General features: G+C 52.7%; 1 protein-coding gene across 4 annotated transcripts in view; it reads right to left on the reverse strand.

The window, feature by feature from the left end:
- Positions 1–23553, reverse strand: part of GRB10 (growth factor receptor bound protein 10) — a 171975-nt gene that overhangs the window by 95746 nt on the left and 52676 nt on the right. For 3 of the 4 annotated variants that reach the window (XM_019797968.2, XM_019797971.2, XM_034665549.1), the window contains exon 4: positions 732–822. The exons of the other annotated variant lie outside the window; for it this stretch is intronic. In XM_019797968.2, the coding sequence (XP_019653527.1) occupies positions 732–822 (91 nt within the window). The remainder of the gene's footprint in view (positions 1–731; positions 823–23553) is intronic. 4 annotated transcript variants of the gene reach the window in all.

The raw sequence follows: 23553 nt of genomic DNA on the forward strand, positions 1-23553 counted from the left end.
ATCTTGCTAACGGATGAACAAAGCCCATGGAGATGAGTGCAGATGCTCACAGCTCAAAGCTGGATGCTGACAGCTGGATGCTGAAATGCTGAGCGCAGCTCTGGGGGAAGGCGCTTGGCAGGGTCGCCGTCCTGCTCAGTGCCTGCTGATGCTAGAACGGCTCCCTGCGAAAGCAACGCTGAGTCTTTCTTCCTTTCTTTTTTTTTATGTTTTATTTATTTATTTGTCAGAGAGAGAGCTGGCAGGAGCACAAGCAGGGAGAGCGGCAGGCAGAGGGAGAAGGAGACTCCCCGCTGAGCAAAGATTTCCCCATGACTTAACCCCGGGGGCCCTGGGATCAAGACCTGAGCCAAAGGCATACACTAACTGAGCCACCTAGGTGTCCCAAAAGCAACGCCGAGTCTTTCTTTCCAAAAGCAGAAATCCTCTTCGGATTTCTTCAGGTGAGCAAAACAGGTCCTAAGGTAGGTGTTTCCGAAGGGGAGTGTGAAACAAACTTTCGAAAAGCAAGGGATACCTGTATATCAAGATACTACAGCCAAGTTTTGTGTGCGTGTGTGCGTGTTTTCTGTTTTGGAATTTGTTTTCCTTAAAGGGGAAAAGAGCCAAGGTCAGAACTGTCTCGTGGGAGTGCCAAGAACAATTTTGTGGAATACGGAGTCCTAGCTCCGTGGCAAAGCTGCAGCTGCGGCTTATGGCATCTGTGGTGCCACGTTTTTGTCATTCCTTACCCTGGTGATGCGTGAGCCGGTCCGACGGGGCTGCGAAGCCAGGTCCTGCCAGGTCTCGGGGACTGAGAGGGGGTGCCTGCTCCACCTGGTCCTGGAGAAGACGGGGCACAAAGCCTTTGGTCAAAAGAAGCATTTTGCACGTGTCCACATCCACCCTCCCCCGCATGTCCTTCCTACTGAACTTCTTACTTCCATGTATTTACCTTCTGGGCATTTAAACGTTGGTTGTTTAAAATACACCATGAAAGGGAAGGTAATCGTGGAACGGTGCCCCCTCCTTAGCAAGGGGGTCGGAAGAGGAGTTACTCTAGGTCTCTGGCTTAAATTGCTTTGCCTGAATAGCAATTCAGAAAGAATTACTGTCAACTGCTGGATTTGAGCACTGAATATAAATAATTAGCATTCCATGGAGCACATGCATTTTCTGCAACAATTACTGGTAATCAAGCCCTAGGCGGTCTGTTATCTGGTACGGAAACATCCAGAGACTGCTTTATAATTGGCCCCCTCTGCAAAGCAGAAGGGCCCAGTGGCACTTTTTTTTCCAGACATCAGGATGAGGACAAAAATTTTAGACAAACGTTAAAACAGTAATGTTACAATCAACTCCACAGCTCTAGAAAAAACACCTTCGTGAGATTATAATCAAGCCAATGAAAGACGGGTTAAAATGTGGGAAAAGAAAATGGGCCTTTTCATATTTACACACTTAGAATACTAGCAGGGATTAGCGTGGGGTGGAAAGAGGTCAAACTTCTCTTTCAGATTTAAGAAATTCTGAGATTTTCACACTGCACATGGATCACCTCCATAATTAGGTTTTAGAACTGTGTCTGCAACCGACATCTACTACTGGCACAAAAGCAGCCAACTCGGCAACCTCATCCCTGCCTATGCAAAGGAACGTCTGGGTGCCGCCAACGGTCTCAGGTAGAATATTCCCCACGCCTGTGTGCCAACAAGCAGCCAACGCACACACGGAGCTTACCCTGCCAGGCTGACTCCCACTCTACAGATGGGGACACTTGGGCACGGCAAGGTTATGCCCACCTTACTGCCACCGGCCGGGAAGGGGCAGCCCTGGTATTAGAACCCAGGCAGTGGGGTTCAGAGCCCACGTGCCTTCCCACCCACACTGCCCAAGAAACAAAAAAGCTCATTCATTCTGACAAGTCGCTTTGTCACCTGAATGCTCCCCAGCAAGTGGTTCTCTGTCCAGAGTCCTAGCCCGGGGGTGCAGAAACGGATGCATGATACTTTACTCCCCCTGCTGTGTGAATGCCAACCCGCGTGCACACATGCATGGGCCTGGTCCACGCTGTGCAGGGGGCCGCTCGCCAGAGCTGGAGAGGCAGGGCAGGGGGGCACTGGGGAGAGAGTCCAGAAGGGTCAGCTCACCGGCATCTACCACTCAGAAGAAGGGAGCTCAGTCCCTGGGAAGGCCCAGCCACAGCCAGAAAACCTGGGAAAACAGATCCAAGCCCCAAGGTGTGAGAGGGTATTTTCACTGCTTGTCTCCCTCCAGAAAAACAGCTTCCTTTTTGATTTTTAATCATAGGTGTAATACTCGCTAACTATGAGAATCTAGATGCTAAAGAAAAGCTTAAAGAAAAAAATTCAAATGAACCTCTCTTGTTTCACCTGCGATGGTACCCTAACAGTTTTTGGACTGTTCTTCCAGAGACAAGAAAAAATGCACAAACATGGGACGCCTGTGTGCAATGTTTCAATTAGTTATAGAAAACATAGATGTTACATTTGGATCACATGGGGGTTACAAGTGATCCTGATAAAAAATGGATTCATAACCAAATGATATATATTACTGAATTTTAGCCTATCTTGCTGAAATTTCTCACGGCAACAAAGCATCTCCATGGGCACTTCCAAGCCCTGGACCGCCCCACTGGGTAGGCGAGCAGCATGACTTCATCAGACCACACCCTACCGGTGAGCAGGTGGTTAGCGAAGAAAGGAAGTTTCTGGTTAGGAAAGAGGAGAGGAGCTGGTTTGCAGGACACGGGGTCTGGAGGCAAGAGCAAACCCTCTAGGAGCCCTGCCGAGGTACTGAGGACGCAGCTGGGTTGTCAGGGCCAGAGCACAAGGTGGTACCTCCCAGACCCCCAAATGCAGCGCAGCCCCCCTTCTGGGGTCTCCCCACCTCGTTTCTGCAATTCTCCATCCCATGAGTTCTTTGCCATTCGGGATAAATATTTTTTATTTTCCAAATTTTAAAACAAGCAGGTCAATTTTCGGAAACAGAGCAGAAATACAATAAAAATGTGCCTGAATCCCCTGACTGTAGGCAGGTAACTGACAGCACTCTCGGGGACGTAGCACAGCTGGACACCGTGGAAATCACACGGTGTGACCGATCTGGTGTCCCGCCTCTCCCCCTCCCCCACAAACATGACAAGATGCTATTTTAAAACCTTGGTAAATATTTTCTTCAGATTCTGAACCATTCTAGAACACACTTGAAGCCACTTGCAAGTTTCAGACGGCGTACGTAACAGTCCAACCAACACCTCTGTGCGTGCATCCTGTCTGTGCTTCTGATTATTTGCATCGGATCCTTGGAAGTTGAACCACTAGACCGAAGGTTTCACACGTATTTTTTCCGAGCTTAGATACATACCGTCAAAATCTTGATCACACAGTTTACTCTTCCACCCAAAACGGAGGAGAACTGCCCATTTCATAAGAGCTGCTGCAGACGGAGACTGGTGATCTTTCTGGAATGTTTTCTTGCCAATCCCAGAGGTAACTGTGGCCTCAGCCTGCGGTTTTCAGTGCAGGTCTCAAATACCGAAGTTGACCATTTTCCAGAGCTTCTCAGCCCTTTGTCCTTCTTTTAGGACTACCCTCTTTTTTTTTTTTTTAAGATTTTTTTATTTATTTATTCGACAGAGATAGAGACAGCCAGTGAGGGAGGGAACACAAGCAGGGGGAGTGGGAGAGGAAGAAGCAGGCTCATAGTGGAAAAGCCTGACGTGGGGCTCCGATCCCATAATGCCGGGATCACGCCCTGAGCCGAAGGCAGACGCTTAACCGCTGTGCCACCCAGGCGCCCCTGGACTACCCTCTGACGGGTCAGCTGGACTAGGGCCTGAAGGCACCAGAACGTTACGATCAAGCCAAGCCACCCACCCCTTGGGAGCTGAGCCCCATTGGGGCCAGCTCTCTGGAGTCTGACTCAACTGGCTTATCTGTAAAATGGGTTCGATGACCCCCTCTGGGATTGCTGGAGGCTTTATTTACAACACCAAGTGCAAAGCCAGGGCGCGAGGCCAGGCAAGCACCCGGCCCGTGGACGCGGGCGTCCTCTGCTCACTGGAAACTCCGGTTTGCGCCTCAACATTCCTCCAGGTTGAGCTGCTGCAAACGCTTTTCCCAGCATGTTTGCCTGCAGTCTGAACTAAATTTTTGATTCTCAGAAATGTAATTCAACATAGGCAAGTTTCCTGAACTTTTCTTCTCGGTTCATCGTGGCGAGACTGGTAATGGTCTTCGTCCTGTCAAGGAATCAGAGAGCATCTGTGGATGTTTTTCCTGGTCTCTTTTGTGACGTGATGTATTCCTTTCTCATCGCGCTGACATTCATACTGGCGGATGGGAAGAGGTGAGACCGTAAACCGGCCCCTAGTTCACTCACCTTCATTCCACCTTATAATGTCCATGTACACATGTGTCGGAGCCTCAGCCACACTCGTGTGCGGGTCCCACAGATCTGCCCGTGCAGAAGCCACGGCCACGCTCTCCATCCTCACTTCTGACACGTTTTGGTTGGCACCCACTTCCTGCCTCCTTTTACATGGATTCCTCTTCTTCTCGAGCTGTTTCAAGGTTTGCTTAAAACTTTAAAACTTCTCTTCTGGCGTATTTACTTACATATAAATGAGCAATTACAACCCATTACGAATATGGATGTTGGGTGTGGACCATCTGGTTGAAATCAGATGGCATGTACATCAGGAGTGTATAAACCAAGGGTCCAGCCTCCCTGCAGCCCAGGCCCCACCCAACCTGTCCCTCTGGGGACAAACAAGTCCCCAGGGCATCTCCTGTGCAGACTCAAGTCCACGTCCCCATCATCCCCGCCGTGCATCACTGTCCCTAAGCAACTGCTCTCGTCAGTGGCAAGCAGACCTGACCCCACGGAGACATCGATTTAGAAGACAAGGAACTTCCAAGCCTAATTTAGGCAACCTTGTCACCAGATTTAGCAAATGCAAATACAGGCTGTCCAGCAAAGTTGGAGTTTCAGAAAGACAAACTAACCATTTTTGGGTGTCTGTCTCAGGAATTGCACGGACTCATCCGAAAAAACATTTTTGCAGTTTATCTGAATTTACCTGGGCACCCTCTACTTTATTCGGCAACTCTGTACCTAAAGGACCGTTTGAAACCAGATAGGTCTGCATGACAAATCACAGCGGTAAGAACAGAATCTGAATGCATGGCTCATTTGTTTGTATGTAAGACTCCTCAGTCAAAAAAAAAAAAAAAGTACTTTAAAAAATTCACCAGGTAGAAGCTTCAGACAAGAATCCTATTACCCTGAGAAGCAAGAAAAGTGTTTGTAAAACACAGCCAGCCGGGGAGAAGTGAACACCAGCGGCAGGGGCAGGCCGGGCGCAGATGTCCCTCTACTCTTGAAAGGCAAACAGTGGCACTTGGCCAGGCTCGGGGTCACGGAAACTGGGACAGGAGTAACAAGCCTGTCACTGAGCCGGCTTGGTCTCCCGGGACTCATTTTTGTTTGTCTGGGTGGGTTTCTAGCTCCAGGTTAGCGACCCTCCCCTTAGGGTCAGGAGCCAGCACTACAGTGTGTCCCCTCTGCAGGAGGCCCCGGGGCCTGGGGGAGGGGGGTGTCCAGGATTCTTCTCCAAGGTGGCTGCTAGCTGCTAAGGCTTCTTTAAACCAGAGCCCTTCATTATTGGGCTGTCTACCTGGAGGGAAGGTGGGCGCCTGGAAGAGCCCCTTAATTAGCTGTGTGGGTCACTTCACTATTTGGTGCTGGATCCCCAGATCCAATTGGCTGTAAAAATACTTTCCAAACTCGGAAGCAGTCATCCAGTGGAGCAGGGCAGAAATGCTGCCTCCATTAAGATGAAGAGTGGCCTCCCTACAGGATGACCTTTTGCTGAGTGATTTCTTTCCACCCATACTAAGTCCCCCAACGTGAGGGGCGGTGGGGGGAATGACCCTGCAGGGGCAGCCCGGGCCAGCATGCTGGTCCTAGGGCTCCCACAGGACTTGGCGATGGGGCACAGGGAGGGGACGAAGGATGGATCCTCCAGCTGGGCAGTGCTGTCCTCTAGAAAGTTCCTTCCTGAGTCACACTTTCGGGGGTTACATGACAGCCCCCAACCTCGCTCCTTCAGGCCTCTTGCTGGCCCCGGGCTGGGGTACCAACCCAACTGGCTTCTCCGGACCCCTCCAGCCCCCTCCCTAAAGCACTCTTCCTCCCCTGTCAAGAGCATGCCCACTATACGCGCTGAGACCCCTGCCCACGGAGGCAGGTGCTGACCCTCCCTCACTCTGCTAAGGAAGAACTCAAGGTTTCAAAGATCACATGGAAAATGTGCCCCGAGCAGGGGTCTGAACCTAGGGGACCTGGCTGTCAGGGCAGCAGGTGTCAATGAGAGGTCAGGCCCCAGCACGCCAGCTTCTCCAGGAGAACTGCTGAAAAATGCAGACTTCTGAGCCCGAGGGCCTGCAGGGTCCTGACTGGGAAGGTGGGGCTGAGTCCAGCACCTCACCCCAGCTGATTCACTTCCACGGAACATTCCAGGGCCAACTTCCTGGCCCAGCTTCCCTCCAGCTGGAATGCACAGCTCGCAGCAGGCAGGCCACCCCATCCTGCTCTGCCCAGGGATTCTTCACTATCTGGAATGTTCTCTGCCTTGCCCTCCACACACACACTGCACTCATCTCCAAGTCCTCGCTGAGAAGCCACCTCCTTCCAGAACCTTCTCTGACAGCCAAGATGAAAATGGTCTCTGACCCCTCCTCCTGCATGCTCTTTAATTCAGTGTCCCTCCCCGCTGACGCCTCCACAGCCCCTACCCCCCACAAAGTGAGGGGGTGAAGGCTGGATGGAAGGAAGGCCACGGAGCCCAGCAAGCAGAGCTGTGCTTCGGTGAGACGCATCACAGCCCAGCCTAGGCACACAGGGACAGACTCCACACCCGCGGTGGCAAGGGGGGCTTCGAACACCTCGTTGCCCACGCTGGCTGCCAGACAGCAAGGCTGCCCAAGAGGAACACCCTGTCAAGACGGAGAATGTTCGCTGGGCGGTTCGAGCCGTTTCCTGATCTAAAAAGACAGGACGAACGTGTGCTTCTGGGGACAGGTGGGGGACTTCAACAGGACAGGAGTGGAACCGTCAGCATGGTGCCTGCTGGGGAACGGAGGGGAGCACACGGCAGAAGACACCCAGACTCTGGGGTCCAATCCCCGGCTCCCACCCATCAGTTAGTTGTGTGACTTCGTGCATCTGTGTGTGTCCTTGGGCCGACTGGTGGCTTCACGTGGTGGCCGGGAGGAATAAATTAAAGTGGTGTAAGCAAAGGGCTTATCCGGCAGGTAAAGGTTCCAGGCTGTGAACAGCAGGGACAAGGCATCCAAGACATGACTCTCTAGCAGGTGTCAGGGCTGTGTCCTTGGTCCCACCCAGCGCACCTTTTCAGGGGAATAAAGGCACAGAAGGCGCCCTTTTTTTTTAATAATAATTTTTTATTATGTTTTATTAGTCACCATACAGTACATCCCTAGTTTTTGATGCAGTGTTCCATGATTCATTATTTGCATATAACACCCAGTGCACCATGCAATACGTGCCCTCCTAATACACATCACCGGCCTATCCCGATGCCCCACTCCCCTCCCCTCTGAAGCCCTCAGTTTGTTTTCCAGAGTCCACAGTCTCTCATGGTTCATCCCCCCTTCTCTTTACCCCCCCTTCATTCTTCCCTTCCTTCTCCTACCAATCTTCCTGCTATTTCTTATGGTCCATAAATGAGTGACACCATATGATAATTGTCTTTCACTGCTTGACTTATTTCACTTAGCATAATCTCCTCCAGTCCCATCCATGTTGCTGCAAATGTTGAGTAATCGTTCTTTCTGATGGCTGAGTACTATTCCATTGTATATATGGAATTACTCTAAGAAAACCAGAGATGAACACCACAGAGAACAGAACAAGGGGGTTCGACATGTCTTCAACCAGCGAGAATGTTCCATCAAAACCTCCAAGCTGAAATCTTCGTGAAGATAAACTCCCAAACCTGTTACACCAAACCACCCGCACACATGAACAATAATGCATGAAAATGCTGTGGGCGGGGTCAGGGACGGTCCAGGGATGCCAACCTCAGGCTGCGGTGGAAACAAAGCCACACGGGGCCCTCCCAGCGCCCCCACACCCTTTCCTGCAGCAGCCCTGGCCAACCCCACTGTCGGTGGGGGGAAAGGACAGAACGGTACGGGTCCTACCCTCCAGGGCCCAGCAGCTTGCTCTCCTTCCAGGCAGCCCCCTCCTGGCCCCTGCAGCCCACTGTCCAGTGGAATCGTGGTCCCGCTCTGACATACAACAAAGCCATGCTTCTGAAGGTCATTATGTGAAGTACAATCACCATAGCTTTTGTCATTTGATTCAAAACACAGTTAAAGTCGCAGAACAAATCAGAATCAAAATCCACTGAACGATGAGCTTCCTGCCCTAGTGAAGAACACAAGACCGTATCATCTGTCTGCAATTCTAACAGGGAAAGTGTTGTCCTACAATCTGCTTTCTACTTACATGGGACTGATACGAGCTGCCGCGTCACACAGGAAAATACCTGGACCGCCACTCATCAGAGCAACAAGAAAACCTCTTCTCCGAAAGAGTAAGACGCCAAGCATGGCAGGGACAATGCCACTATTTAGAAAACTCCCAGACTTTCATAAAAACCTCACTGCACCCAAGTGCCGTAGAACTAAAACAACTGTCCCACCTATACCATCCTCAGACACTTCTTTCTATGCAATGACCTCTGAGCGCCCAGATTCTTTTTTTTTTTTTTTAATTTGACAGAGAGAGACAGAGAGAGCGCACAAGCAGGGGGAGCAGGAGAGGGAGAAGCAGGTTCCCCATTGAGCGGGGAGCCCGACGTGGGACTCGATACCTAGACCCTGGGACGATGACCTGAGCCAAAGGCAGACACTCAATGACTGAGCCATCGAGGAGCCCCAGTGCCCGGATTCTTGACATCATAAGCAAAAGAGGTATATGAATCACCTCGCTTTAAATTCAATCACCCACTCTACAACACCAAGTGCGGACACATCCATTTCAGTAACGCAAGGGGAAGGGAAGTCCGCCAAGCTTTTATTTTTTTTAAAGCATCTTTACGGAGCTATCAGTTACCTAACATAAATTTCACCTGCCGTAAGTGTACAATCCAACGAATGTTAGTATAATTACAGTATTTCTACTATCATAATCTAAATTTAGAATATTTCCATCACCCTACAGAGAAACCTCGTGCCCAGAGCCTGCTCAGCTTGACAAATGGTTTTCCCAAAATAAAACGCCTTTGCCACGTCGATTTTCTTCCCGTCTTTTGATCTGGCCTCCCCCCCCGCCCCCGCGCCCTGTCAGCGAGGCAGCTCACCTCATGGTGAAGAGCTCAGTGGCCTGGGAAGGCATTAGCCCTCCCTGGGTGAGGGTCACCTCACGGGACAGTGTGGAAGATTTAGTGTGACCGTGTGTGTGAAGCATGATGTAAGTTATGAGTAAGCTGCAATTTTCACGCGCGTTCCTACTAATCTTGCTGTTACTGCCACCTCCCCCACCTCCACGTCCCTGACCCCCTCCACCCCCAGCGCCGCCTCCTCCTCTACCCCCACCAAGACTCCACCCCCAACTTCAGCATAAGCACGGGGCAACGGCCACCTGTGAACAGCAAACTGACGTACATGCCTGATCATAGAACACAAGTGCAGTGAACATCACGCCTGACTTCCTGTCAGTTTTCTGCTCCTGAAGGGAGTCCCATCCAAAGGAGAAGCTGGCAGAGCAGTTTGTGACACTGGCCCCCGGGGAGGCGCTGCGAACATGGGGAGGTTAGACCCCAAGTGCACACGAAGGGATCCGGGGACTGTGGACTCACCCACAAGCTGTTTAGGCAGAGAAGACTGGTAGCTTATGGAAACAATGAGCTCCACCAAGAATCCAAAGGCACAGCCTTCAGAAGGACAAAGTGGCCTTCTCGGCGCTGCCCCCACTCACCGCCCAAGTGGAAATACGCAGACAAAAGCCCACAAGGCCTTCACCCCTCCCAGAACCTGGAGACAGGTTCACAGCAGGATTTTCAAATCTGCCTCATAGGACACACAAAACACGGCTGTGTGTCCTTGCCACATTGCTGCATGGGACAGGCAGGCCTGGTGCTGGCAAGAGAAGACGGGCCTGCCCTTCCTCTCCCTGCTTCTCCCCCGCTCTGCCTGTGCCTGCCCAGGGGTTCCACATGACTTCAGCCCCCCAGCCGACCCTAACCCTGCGTCGCTTGCAGGCCTTCTGCCAGCCGATTCGGCCCTGAACAAAAACCTGCCTGCATCCCCGGCAGCCTCTGAAAGGAAAATCAGCTCTTGGCGTATGCAGGCCCTCTAGCTACATCCAGGACTTTGATTCTGGACGTGCCTACCAGGGAACCAGCTATTAACGGCTCATACCCAAACCCAGGCTTTGCTCTGGGGAAGGAGACTGTAGAGAGGCTGGCCCAGGGACAGAATGGGCAGCGATCACTCTGGGGAGGGGTGAGGGCGGTTCTGTAGGTCGGAGGTCAGGACACCCACAATTTCACAAGGGGTGTCTCAGGAGCTGTGTCACGGGGTGGGGGGCAGGGGGGGATCCAGCCAATACAATGACTGTGGCTCAAGAAAGGAGCCAGAAACTTCAAGTCTGTGAAATGTTAACCAGTAAGAAACACGATGGCCCAAAGCTCCATACAGTGGTGACGGCCCCATGTATCCTGTGCACTAATTCTACCGTCCACTCTTGCTTTCGTACGAGGCTGATGGTTCTCCAAAGTCATAACTTACTGATTTTATTTATTTTTTTTAAAGATTTTATTTATTTATTTGACAGAGAGAGAGACAGCCAGTGAGAGAGGGAACACAAGCAGGGGGAGTGCGAGAGGAAGAAGCAGGCTCATAGCGGAGGAGCCTGATGTGGGGCTCGATCCCACAACACCGGGATCACGCCTTGAGCCGAAGGAAGGCGCTTAACCGCTGTGCCACCCATAACTTACTGATTTTAAGTATAACCTGCAGCATCTATCAAAACTAAAATGCTGCTTTAATTTCTTTTTTAAGTAGGCTCCACGCTGGACATGGAGCCCAATGCAGAGCTTGAACTCACGCCCCTGGGATTGAGATCAAGAGTCGACGCTTTACTGAGCCACCCAGGCACCCCAACCCCTAAATTTTTTAACGGCTATTCAGGTCATCCTATGGGATGTCCGTAACTCTAGAGAATGGTCAAGATGCGGAAGCCAAAGGCCACTGCGGGTTTCCCCAGGTTTTCTGGGATGGGAGCCCCAGGGACAAGGGTCACTGGTTCTCACCCACACACGCCATTGGCCCAGGTGGGGGAGTCAGCGTGCCAGGCATCCCATCCATCCTGGGGGGAACCAATGACTCAACATCAATGAGCCTGGGTTACTCAGCATTGCACAACTGCCCCCACATTACCTAACACAGAAGAGCAGGTGCAGGTCTGGACGGGAGTACTGAGGGCCCCCATTTATGAAAGCATGTCTGTACCAGGCCCACGACATGCCCTTTTGTCCTCCTCCAACCAACACCCCCCGGAGGGAGGCAAGACCCCTGTGGCCTATTTACACGATGAGTAAGGGAGGCCCGGCAGCTGGGCCAGCGTCCAGGCAGCAGAAACGGCACAGCGAGGACATCAGATCGTTGGGGACCCAGTCCCAACTTCTGCTGCCCACTCACTTTGTTCTCTGGGACCCCTGCTCTTGTGGAAAGGAAAATGAACAGAGCCCAAAACATCCGCATGTACAAATATAACGTGAATTTGTTAGAATGGTCAGCAAGTAATACCTGCACCGATGCTAAGATCTACCCTGGCTCAGCAGCCTGGGATATGAGACCACATGGAAATCTCTATGCTGCTAATTAATTAATAAGGCAGATAAATCAGCCCTCAACGTCCTTCCCAAGGATCAGTCAAAACGCAAAACGGGCAACGAGAACAATTTGACAAAGAAACCACGAACTTCCAAATGGAATAACATGTGTTCTGATCCCACCGCAGTGACCTCTGGCCAACCAGGACCCCAAGCTCTGCAGGAGGGGCCTGGTGCCCCGTGTTCCTCCTGTTGCCCCCAGCCCTACCTGGCACAGATGACCGCATGTACTGAGCTTCCCGGAGGCTCAAGGGACCAGGCCAGAGGGCCACCCACGGGCTGAGCCCCTCTGGGAGGCAAAGGGAATAGAATCCCCCAGCTACGCAAAGACCCAACCAGAGAGGACGAAGCGGAGGGTACTCATTACCAAAACGCCGGCACAGCTCGGACGCGGGGGCCATCGAGTTCAAAGTCCCACTGACCCAGCCACAGCGACAATCCCTCAGCATCTCAGCTCATCCGAAATGTGGGTCACAATCCTGAGGCCTCCCCAGTGGGGCATCAAGCCTCTGCAGACACATGAACCCGAGTTCTTTGGCTCAAGACGTCCGGCTTTCTCTTGGCAACACCACCCCGTGCAACATCCACACTCAAACCCGGGCAGGAAAGCAGGTGGCAGGTGGTGGTCAGGATACGCTGAGACGGGGCTGTGTTCCCAGCAGAGCTCCTGCACACCGCCCCCCAGCACATGGCACACCCCCACTGCGTGCCCCGGTTAGCAGAACGACGAGAGGCATCTCTTCCGCGAACTTTTCAAAACTACATTTCAAAATCTGGAAGGGGTTCTCATTGGTCCTGGTTGACCAGGAAAAAGCCCCAGGGTTTACTGTGATGTAATCTTTGGTGGCGGCTTTTCTTCACTTCTCTGTCCCTCTGGCATGCGGAGGCCAGAAGGCCAGGGGTGAGTGGTAGCCTGGGGCCAAGAATCTGGAGGGGGAATGAGGAAGCTGGGTCTGGCCCAGAGCTCCAGCCCGGGCCCCCTCCTGCATCCCACCCGGGTTCCTACACCACACCTGAACCAGAGGGCAGGTGGGAGAGCAGGGACCAGGAGCCTGCTGAAGCGCATGGCTGTCAAATCAGGGTGACGTTCCCTGGAGGCGTATCTTCCACGGAGCTTTATGCAAAGCAAGTAGCCAAGCCCAAGAGAAGGAGCAGCACAGACCCCAGGGCATGGGGAACTGGGTCGTCCTGCTCAGGAGCTGCTGGTGCCCGCCCAACAAGCCTCAGTCAGCTCCTCCTTGCCCCAGGAGGACGGCCGGGTCCCAACACCCGAGTGGGTCACCAGAAGCAGATCATCACATGGTCCGTGAATGAAAATCCTTACTGTGACATGAGCCAAATGTTTATAAATCACCACTGTAACAAACTCCGTGATTCTGAGCAAATAAACTCCCTCTCTGGGCTTCTTTCTCCTTTATAACGGGAGTTCTTAGGATGTCTCGGAAGCTCAGTTGGTCAAGTACTAGCCTTCGGCTCGGGTCGTGATCCCAGGGTCCAGGGATCAAGTCCCACACAGGACTCCCTGCTCAGTGGAGAGTATGCTTCTCCCTCTGCCTCTGCTGCTCCCCCTGCTTGTGCTCTCTCTCTTTACTGAAAATTAAATAAATAAAATCTTTAAAAAAATAAAATAAAATAAGGAGGTCTCTGGATCACATGGTCTCTGTATTTCTTTCTGGCTCCTAAGCTGATTCTGGATATTACATAAAACATCCTGGGCCTAATCTAGTCCTAGGACCACGGCTAAAACAGTGTGGGGGACATTTGTGCTGCCCACCAAGACGGAATATCGAGGATTGAACAGACCCTCTCTGCTTAAATAAGTAAACACTGAAATGGTTTCTGTGAACTGAAGCAGGTAGCACAGGACGATTATCTCTAAGAGAGACAAACTCGCTGCCCGGAGTGCCCACATCTCAGCATAAGGAAGGGGGTCCTTCTAGGAGACAGAACGCAGAGCTCGGGGAGACCTGTCCGGGGTGCCAGGCAAGCTGTCAGACGAGTACTGGCTCGTGCACACATGTAAATGATCGAGGCCAAGGCAAGAGCCACCAGAAAGAAGCAGGCAGAAGGACCCCCAGAGCTCACACAAGGCAGAGCAAAGGCTGTGTCCCCTGCAGCCACAGTGGAAAAGCTCATACACGGGGGACACAGAACGGAGCTCTCGAAAAGTCCTGCCTCAGCTGTGAGGGCAAACGAGGCCCAGCACACCAGGGTAAAAAAGCAAGCTTCAGGAGGACCAAATGGCCTCAAAGAAGCCTAATCATTCATGTAAGAAATCCTCCCGTATTTAAAGCAACCCAAAAAAAGGAGAAACAAAAAAACTGCAGGGCTCAGCCACGTGTGACACCCAATCCCAAACCAGCAGGCGTGAAGAGAAAGCACGGTCCGTCACGGGAGGAGACGTCAGCCTAGAGAAACAGCCCTACAAACACTGAGGATAAGCCTGGAAGGCAGAACGATCGAGCAGCCGGGAGAGCCAGGCCACAGGTGTTCAGGAGAGTGAAAGCAAGAACAATCCTGAGGGGCACCAAACCCAACCCCCAGGATGGCCAGGCCTCAGATGAGACGCCACACCCCCTCTCTGCTCTTCCCACACCCTCTCTCTGCTCTCCCTTGGCCCCGGACGCTCCCCCTCCACTGATGCCCGACCTCAGGGCTCTGGGAGGCTGGGGGTAGCAGAATCCTCACAAAGACACAGAAATGCCCCCAAATGAAGCACCCAGAGGAAAGCAAGGGTGGAACTCCCCCAAATCATGCCTCCTGTGGGGGGCGAGGGGAGGGGAGGGGACTCGGGTTTGGGACCAGGGGGAGCAAAGCTGAACCCGGCATCTCCATTCCCCAGCTGTGTGGTCTGAGCAAGATAAGTCAACACAAGTCTCTGGGCTGCTGACAGCACAGGAAAACCCGGGAAACAGCACCCACTTCAAAGGGTTTGCCGGGGAGACTGTGTGACATATACAATCTCCCACCGCAGACCCCAGTTCCCGCCCCATCCCCGAGACAAAGACACCCCCTCTGTTACAGTTCAGAGGGATGAGGGAGCGGGGGGGGGGAGGGTCTCCACAGCTCCTTCAGAGTTGCACTCACCCCTGCACACCTGGAAAGCAGTTATAAGTGACAACGCCTGGCGAGTGACGGGCCACTCCAGCTTCAACCGCCAGCAGGGATGCGGGGCCAGCCTCTGGCACAGAAGGTCCGGCTGCAGGCTTGTGCTCCCAGCCCCGTGACCAACGCGTTATGCTCAGGAGAAGACAGGGGTGTGTGTGTGTACGTGTACGTGTGTGCGTGCATGCACGCGTGTGAGCTCCACAAATTTAAACTGCACAGGGACACACATAATCTACAGATACTGCGGCAGCCTTGCCTTTTCCACTAATCACTTCTTCACCCAAGAACTCCCTGCTAGGTCATGATCCTTATTCCTTATCAGCAGATCAGACTACTTTCCTGTAACCCGCAGCAAGCTTGATGAAGCGCTTGCTAGCACCTGTACCCAAGGCTGCCTCCTCTAAAAAGCAGTCCCCGGCCTAACAGGATCCCTGGATCCACTGAAAATACTGATCCATGAACCCGCTAACCCCACCTGTGGCACCGGTCCTGGTGAGAGCAGTGAGGGACAATAACAAGGTCCTAACAGTGCCATCACATGATCCTGTTCCAAACCAGCACAGAAGGGAATTGCTAGGAACAAAGCAGGCCCCTCCCACTCCAGGGAAGCCCCAGGCCCTAGGGAGCCCAGTGAGACAGGGATGGATGCTCAGGGTGCAGACTGCACAAATGTCACAGCCCAGCAGACGAAGTGCCAGGATACCAGACCGGACAGGCTCGTACAACAGTTGTCACCAGGTGACTGAAGCGTCCGGGAAAAGGACCCTCCATGCTGGACACCTGGCTGACTGGGAGGGTGGTGAATGGACAGAGGGGAGGCTAGTTTTGGGTGATGGGAAGACAGGTTAATTGCATCTGAGACGGCTGTGTTTTGAAATGCTGGCATTACACTGGTCCCCAGAAATACTTCAGCAACTACCAGCCAGCCAGCCGCCCCTCAGGCAGGTGCTCAAGCCAGACAGAAGGGTCAGCCTCAAACTCTTCCTGCCCCACATTCCAGCTCTGCTACCACATCCTGATGACTCAGCCTGCTAAATATACTTCGACACACACTTCTCTTAGGGCCACTGCAGTGTCCTCGGCTCAGGCAGCCATGTCTCACCCTGAAGCACTGACTCAGAGTAGCTCAGAAGGGACTGTGGCGTCCGCATCACACAGCAAGCCGGGCAGGCAGAGGATGGTGTGTACCCCGCGCCACACACAGGAGACAGGGTCAAGCCCAAGGACTCACAAGTCTGCACCCTCAATCTGCACGCCACCCCCGATCCTTCTGTCCAGGAAGACCCAGAGATTGAAATGGACTCCAGACAAAATTGCTCAGTACAAAGCAGGTTTCACATGCACGTGAACACCCAGTTCACTGGGAGTCTAAGATACGCACACCACCGCTGGAAATCAGCCGGGGAAGGTGGGAAAGCACAGCGCTCAGCTCCAAGAAAACTTATCGAACTGATGACAAGATGACCGTGATCACAGACAGATGTCCTCAAGCTCCTCAAGGACTAACATCTCCACCAGCAGGGCACAGGCACGGGAAACCTGATCAGCTTTGGAGACTCTGGTATCTGACCACTTGGTCACTTATGAACAGAGACACACAGCCAGTCTTCAAAGAGACCCACCTGCTAGGCAATCGTCTACTGAGCTCCTACTCTGTGGCCAGCCCGTGAGCCCTTAAAGCACAGGTTCTGCACCCTCGGCTTTATACGTCATTGGACAAAACAGAGAGTAAGCCGTAATCACACTATGCAATGATTCATTTATAACTGAAGTGGACAATGCCATGGAATAATCAAAAGAAAGCACAGAGCAGGCAAGGGGGGGAGGGGAGGAAGCTGCCATTTCAATAAAACAGGACAGAAGTCTCCCTGAAAAGGAAGAGTAAGGAGCCCACGGGGCTCCAAGGGGGATGCTGGCAACGGGAGGGCCCTCAGTCCAGGGGGAGGCGGCCACCGGCCCAAGGCACCTTCACCGTTTTCATCTTAATCATGACCTATCTGGACAATGACACCAGAGGCCAGCTGGTCTCCTGGGAAATAAGGATCCCACCTAGCTTCTTGCACTTTTACCCCACTCTGGAATGTTCTACCAAAGACAAAAGTTTTTGTTTTTCCTATGAGTTTCTTTCTATTGTTTTTTAAGCCTGACTACCAAGCGATCCGGTTCCAGGCCCTCTGTGGACAGTGGGCTCCCAGGCACATAGAAACAGCTGTCAGAGACCCCGTTGCCCCTCCTGTGCGGGGCTGAAAGCGAGCCCTGAGAACCCCTCACGGAGCTGCCGGCAGAGGCGGGGAATCCACCTGTGGAAAACAAAAGGCTAGGTTTTTGATGGCTGAGTAATATTCCATTGTACATATGGACCACAACTTCTTAATCCAGTCATCTGTTGAAGGGCATCTCGGCTCCTTCCACGATTTAGCTATTGTGGACAATGCTGGTATGAACATTGGGGTGCATATGGCCCTTCTCTTCACTACATCTGTATCTTTGGGGTAAATACCCAGTAGTGCAATTGCTGGATCATAGGGTAGTGCAATTTTTAACTTTTTAAGGGACCTCCACACTGTTTTCCAGAGTGGCTGTACCAATTTGCATTCCCACCAACAATGTAGGAGGGATCCCCTTTCTCCACATCCTCTCCAACATTTGTTGTTTCCTGCCTTGTCAATATTTGTCATTCTAACTGGTATAAGGTGGTATCTCTATGTGGTTTTGATCCGAATTTCCCTGATGGCTAATGATGGGTATTAAGGAGGGCACGTATTGCAGGGAGCACTGGGTGTTATACGCAAACAATGAATCATGGAACACTACATCAAGAACTAATGATGTACTGTATGGTGACTGACATATCATAATGAATCACTGAATGACTGAATGAATGACTGAATGAAAGAAAGAAAGAAAGAAAGAAAGAAAGAAAGAAAGAAAGAAAGATAGATCAGGTGTCCCATCACTCTCCCAGAAAAACTCACCAACCACATGCAGAGTGACAGAAAGTTCAGTAAGAGGAGACGCTGAAATCCGCTGTGTTTATTCTTTAAAGATCAATTACAGGAAAAGTTGGCAGACGCTGAGAATAACACTCACCTTCAATTAAGAGCAACTTGAAACATCCCCTTGTTATTTTTTGGTGTCTTTCTAGTTAATAAAAAATAGTTAATATCTTTAAAAGGTACCAGTAGCCACGTTCTCAGCGTCTCCCTCAGACACGCAGAAATATTCGGCACGTGCTGGGGAACTACCCAGCTGAGGATGACGGAGACACAGCTGTGAAGAGTCAGGGACCCCCTGTGCTGGGGCAGTATCTCACAGGAGCAGGGGAGCGGCCCTGTCCACTGCCACCCACCGAATGAGGCATGGGGAGCAGAGGGAGGGAAACATAGCTGGTGACGATAAGAGACCTAGGCATGCTGCTATGACATTCGGCAGGAGCAAAGTATCACCCGGGAATACCAAAACAGAATTTAAACCTAGCCTACTCACAAGACCAAACACTTAAACAGGAAATTAAACAGAGTTGAAAAGTTCCCGTTTCCACTACTCCACATGCTCTATTAAAAGAGATAATTTTAAGGTTCTCCTCTCCCCAAAATGCACCATTTAAAAAAACAAAAGAACAAAAAACCAGTTGCAACTGCCTGCATCCCCGTCAAGCCACTGCCTGCTGGTTAGGACGCAGCAGTGCTCCCTGGCCGGCCGGCGCACCTGCCGTCAGTGTGCAATAGTTTGTGTATTCGCTGCTGAATGCACACACACATCCTAGGCACCCAAATCCACCAGCGAGCCTGCCACAACGAACGCCCTCTTCCCCAGTCTCAGCGACAGGAAGGAAGGAGAGGCCCTGCCTCACCGCCAACTTTCACACACCGCGACCCCGGGCACCTCGCGGCCTGTCTGCCGTCTCCAAATGTGATCGTGAGTAACAGGTCCCCACCCGTGACGCTGCCTTGAACTCAGTCAGGGGACGCAGCAGGTGCTCCCGGGCCTTGCTCCACAGCAGCCATGGCCCCTGCACGAAGCTGCCATCCACCAAACAGGCCACAGGGGCAGGAAGCACGCCGGCCTCTGCGCTCTAGCCCGAGAAGGACACCCCACAGACACAGGACAAAGTTCTTGACACAGCAATCAGACCCTGCTTTCCAAACCCCAACCTGATCTTGTTGGCAAACCCCGCCACCCCAGCTCCTAACACCGCAAGATCCTCCACTTGGGCACAGGCGAACGGTGACCCCTAACTTGTGGCGGGAACTCGGCGTGCGTGCCACACAGAGCAGCAGTGGAACGTGGGTCTCCCGTCCACCTCCCTTGGGAGACCTGGCTACCTTCTCTGCAGAGAGGGAGTGTTCACTCGAGATCCAGAGAANGCCGGGGGGGGGGGGGGTAGGTGCAGGGGCAAGGTGCACAGACCACCCCACAGCCACAATGGGGAAAGGTGAGAGGGGCCGAGGCTGGCAGGAGAGGTGGGCTGCAGCCAGACCGGGCAGAGCCTCCCAGGCCAAAGGGCTAACAAGGACACAGTAGTCAGAGGGCCCCATGAACACACACCCAGGACGTGCAAGTGTGGGAATGGGAACCCTTCCCGCCCTCATAAGGCAGGTCCAGCAACAAACGTGACGTGTGCTGGGTGAGCAGGGTGATGGTGACCGGCCGGCTGGCAACCAGAGCCAGGCCACCCCACATAGACCAGACTCCAAGGAACCAGGGCCCCAATTTACGGTGTCACTAGCACACCCTACCCCACCCTGCCACCTTCTTGCTCTGCTGCCCGTCCCCAGCCCTGTCTGGCTAGGCTCCCCCCTGCCCCTTCTCCAGCAATCGGCGGGGCTCAGCCCGCAGGCCGAGGCCACAACGTTCTGACCCCTGAGCAGGCAGGCAGCACCTCACCTCACAAGTGCTGGGCCCACCTCGGAGGGTCTCGCAGAGAGTGAACACGACTCCCCTGTGTGCTCAAGGAGCCACCTGTGGGGTGGTGGGGAGGACAGGGACAGACAGTGGCAGGAGCTCTGAAGTGAGAGTGAAAATGCGGACACACACGGCTCCAGGGCGAGGAGGGGGCGTCGGGGCCAAAGCCAGAGGAACTACGTTGAGCAAAGGCACGGAGGTAGGGATGGCAGGATGGAGGCAGAGAAAGGCTGGGGAGGCCACGGCGGCACGGCCTCTGCTGCTTCTGGAGGCCGATGTCCAGAGATTCATGGCAAAGGAGGGCCCAGCGGGTGGACAGCGGTCCCATGATGGGCAACCACCGGGAAAACACTGATGGCTTCCTCGCTGCCCAAAGAGTAATGTTTATTGTTGTCCCGTCGTCTGCCTGCACCTTCACGGCCGGGTTTCAGGGGGCGGTCTGCAAACCTACAGCCAACTCCTCGGCCAGCCTGGCCCTCGTCCTCCAAAATTGTGGAGTGTCAGGGACCAAGCAGGTCGTGGTGCTCGGCACTCCTGGTCAACTCCGGGAGATTCCTCCGGTCCCCTTCACTGGGCCCGCAGCTCCCATTTCACGAAAGTGCAGGTCTGCCTGGCTTCCAGATGGGCTCACTGCCCCTCGCCCTGCGGCCCCCACGACAGGCACAGGACAAACTGCGGCTCAAGGTAAAGCCCCAGGAGGCGGGAGGTGGGTCCCGCCGGGAAGTCCAGAGAAAATCCCCAAACGTGAACCCCTGAGCCTCAGACCCTAGGCGGTATCGAGGAATAGTTCGCAGGAGGGCAGCAGGACTCGGCCGGGCACTGCGCACGGGGACGGTGGTGTTCTCCCTCGGCCCCCCACTGACCAGAATGAAGTCTAGCGAGTTCTGGAAGTCTAGCGTGTCTCACAAAACAGCACCGTACAAACCTCACGCATCCGAGGCCAGAAAGGGCAGCAGGTGCAAACCAGAGCCACCACAAACGTGACCTTGACCCCGAGATCTCTAAGCCAGCATGTCCCCACCCACCTGTGCGGAAGGGCAGTGTTTGGTGATGCTACTGCTACCAGTCTGTCCAGCACGGCTATTTCACACGAAACACAACACAGATGTAGTACGAAAACATGACATAAACAAAGACAATACACTCCCATGTTTATATCACGAAATTCAACATTCACATTGCTATAAAATTTCAAAACGTGTTCTCTCAATTTCTGTACTGCTCATGGGCTGGTCAGGACCACGGGGGGTCTCACAGAACGCAGGGAGACCTGGCCGAAGAGACCCTCTCCCCACAAGAAAGCCCATCTTGGCCTCCAGTGACTGATGAGACGTTCATGCCCGAGGGAGTGGAGCAGTCCCCCCTCAGGCCCCCAGCTCCGATCTCCCAGACCCCCTGAAGTGCTGACGACTTCCTCTAAGAGGGAAAGACAAACCAGGAGGATGGAAACAAGAGAATGAGGCAGAAACCAGGACAACGGAAGGCCCCTCAAGAGCTGAGGGGCGTGTGGGCCGTGGGAGGTGTGCAGGACGGGACGCACGGCTCTGTTACCGACGGGGCCTCAGGACGGAAACACGGGGGGCTCCAGGACTCGCGCATCACCCTGGTGCACACCAGAGCATCCTCCCAGCTCTGAGCACCCGTGACACTGCACAGGAAGTCCTGCCTGCCGCCCTACGCCCGCCGGCCTCCGGCTCTCACCGCCACCCAGATGCCAACACACCAGCGGGGCAGGCTGTGGTCCTCACAGGCACGTGACGACCTCTGAGACTTCACAACACACAGGAAGCACTAGACAAACACAGCTATTATTTTTTTAGAATGATTTTAGAGTTATTTCCTTGGAACCATCAGAAGAAATCGAAGATGTGAAGCCCGCGCCTGAGAGGGTGACATTATCTGAGAAGAGGCCACGCCGGCGATGAAAAGAGCATTCAGACCAGAATAAGCCTGTGTCTCTCTCCAATCAAAAACTGAATATATATTTGGACATTTTAAATTTCTATTTATGTATTTATTTATAGTATTTCATTGGTTTTCAGAGACGGCCTAATTTTGCCTTTTTGAAATAGAAACATCTTCCAACTGACCCACACTTAAGGACGAGGGCTGGTAATTTCTCTTTAACTGAAAAGTTGTCATTAAACTGACCCTTTATCTCATGGCATTTCGGGATCAGAGAAGTAAACGCATAATCAGAGGGTACCGCGAATTGTGGTGTCACAGGAGCTCTGAGGAGAGCTGAACCCAGGTCTCCCTGACGATACCCTCCCGCCTCAGTCTCAGGCCGTGAACACGCCGCGCAGGGCCACAAATGTTAGGAAAATCACGGCTGTTACTCAGTAGGGAGCAATGGCCTCTCTGCCCTGACAGTGGTGCCATCTGGGAAGGGGACGGCATGGCGGTCCCACCTCCCAGGGCTGGCGGGAGGTTAAGTGGGAGGATCCAAGACGGGAACACAGAAGTGCTGAGTGTTCTCCCCGTGACCTGCCACACACCACCGTCCACGGAGCCGTGAGCTCTGGGCTGACTACCCAACTGACATATCAGGGAATGACACAGGGTCCTCGCTGGTCCCCACAAGGCACACTGCTGACGCAGACCCACCCAGCTGCTTTTGCACCTGTCCGTCCGTCACACCATGGCCGGGAGTCTGTGACGGCAGGGTTGGCACCTGGGTCCCGACATCCAGGCACGGTCTGCCTGTTATTCCTAACACGGTAAGTACATGAGCGAAGGAGCCACGCTACTCCCAATGGTTTAAGAGAAGAGTTTTCAGTGGCTTCCATCAGTTACAGAGAATATAAACACACACACTGCTCACTAACACTCATTCACTACATCGGGACAGAACTAGATCAGGGAGAAAATGGTTTTCCAAACCAAATGCCGTCTACTTTTACGTGACGATACTGCAGTGGTTTCAAAGACTTCAGAAGACTGTAGTCTCAAATGTACTCGGCATCTCAAAACCACCGAATAATTGTACTTCTAGAAATGAGATCTACAGTCTTAAAGAAATCAGAGCAGCTTGCCGTCGTCACATCCAAGCAATGTCTCATTTCCTGCGGGTCGTCGATGTGCCGAGCACGGTGCCCAGGACCCTAAGGGACCTCTAATTCTCACAGTGATGTTGTAAAGAGAAGTGGACATGGAATTTATTAAGCATGTAGTACTTTATACATGAACAAATTCCCTCCTCTAATTCACAAAACCCCTCTGTAAAATAGTGGTGGTTACGAAATTCTGAATCAAAACTTGACATGATTTGCAAAACTACTTCTAGGTAGACGTCCTATTAGCTGGAATCCTCTCATGAAATAAATACAAGGAATGAGACAGATGATCTGCTCTGCATCCTTCCAGCTCGACTGTGAGAGCCAAAATGAGCTGAAGTCACCAGCCACAAATTTCAGGAAGAAAACAGAGTCCAATATTAACATCCTTTTGCCAAGATACGGGTGCATAAGCATAAAAACGAAGAAGCTACAGGACCCCTTTCTGGCTAGAAACATAAATAACAGTGATGGGCTTTGGGGGTGGAATTCATTCCTGGACACCAATCCCAAATCAAGACTACAGGAATGGTGTCAACCCCCAGCTCCTCT

The sequence above is a fragment of the Ailuropoda melanoleuca genome, chromosome 1 (genome assembly GCF_002007445.2).
Source record: "Ailuropoda melanoleuca isolate Jingjing chromosome 1, ASM200744v2, whole genome shotgun sequence".
Taxonomy (NCBI): Eukaryota; Metazoa; Chordata; class Mammalia; order Carnivora; family Ursidae; genus Ailuropoda; species Ailuropoda melanoleuca.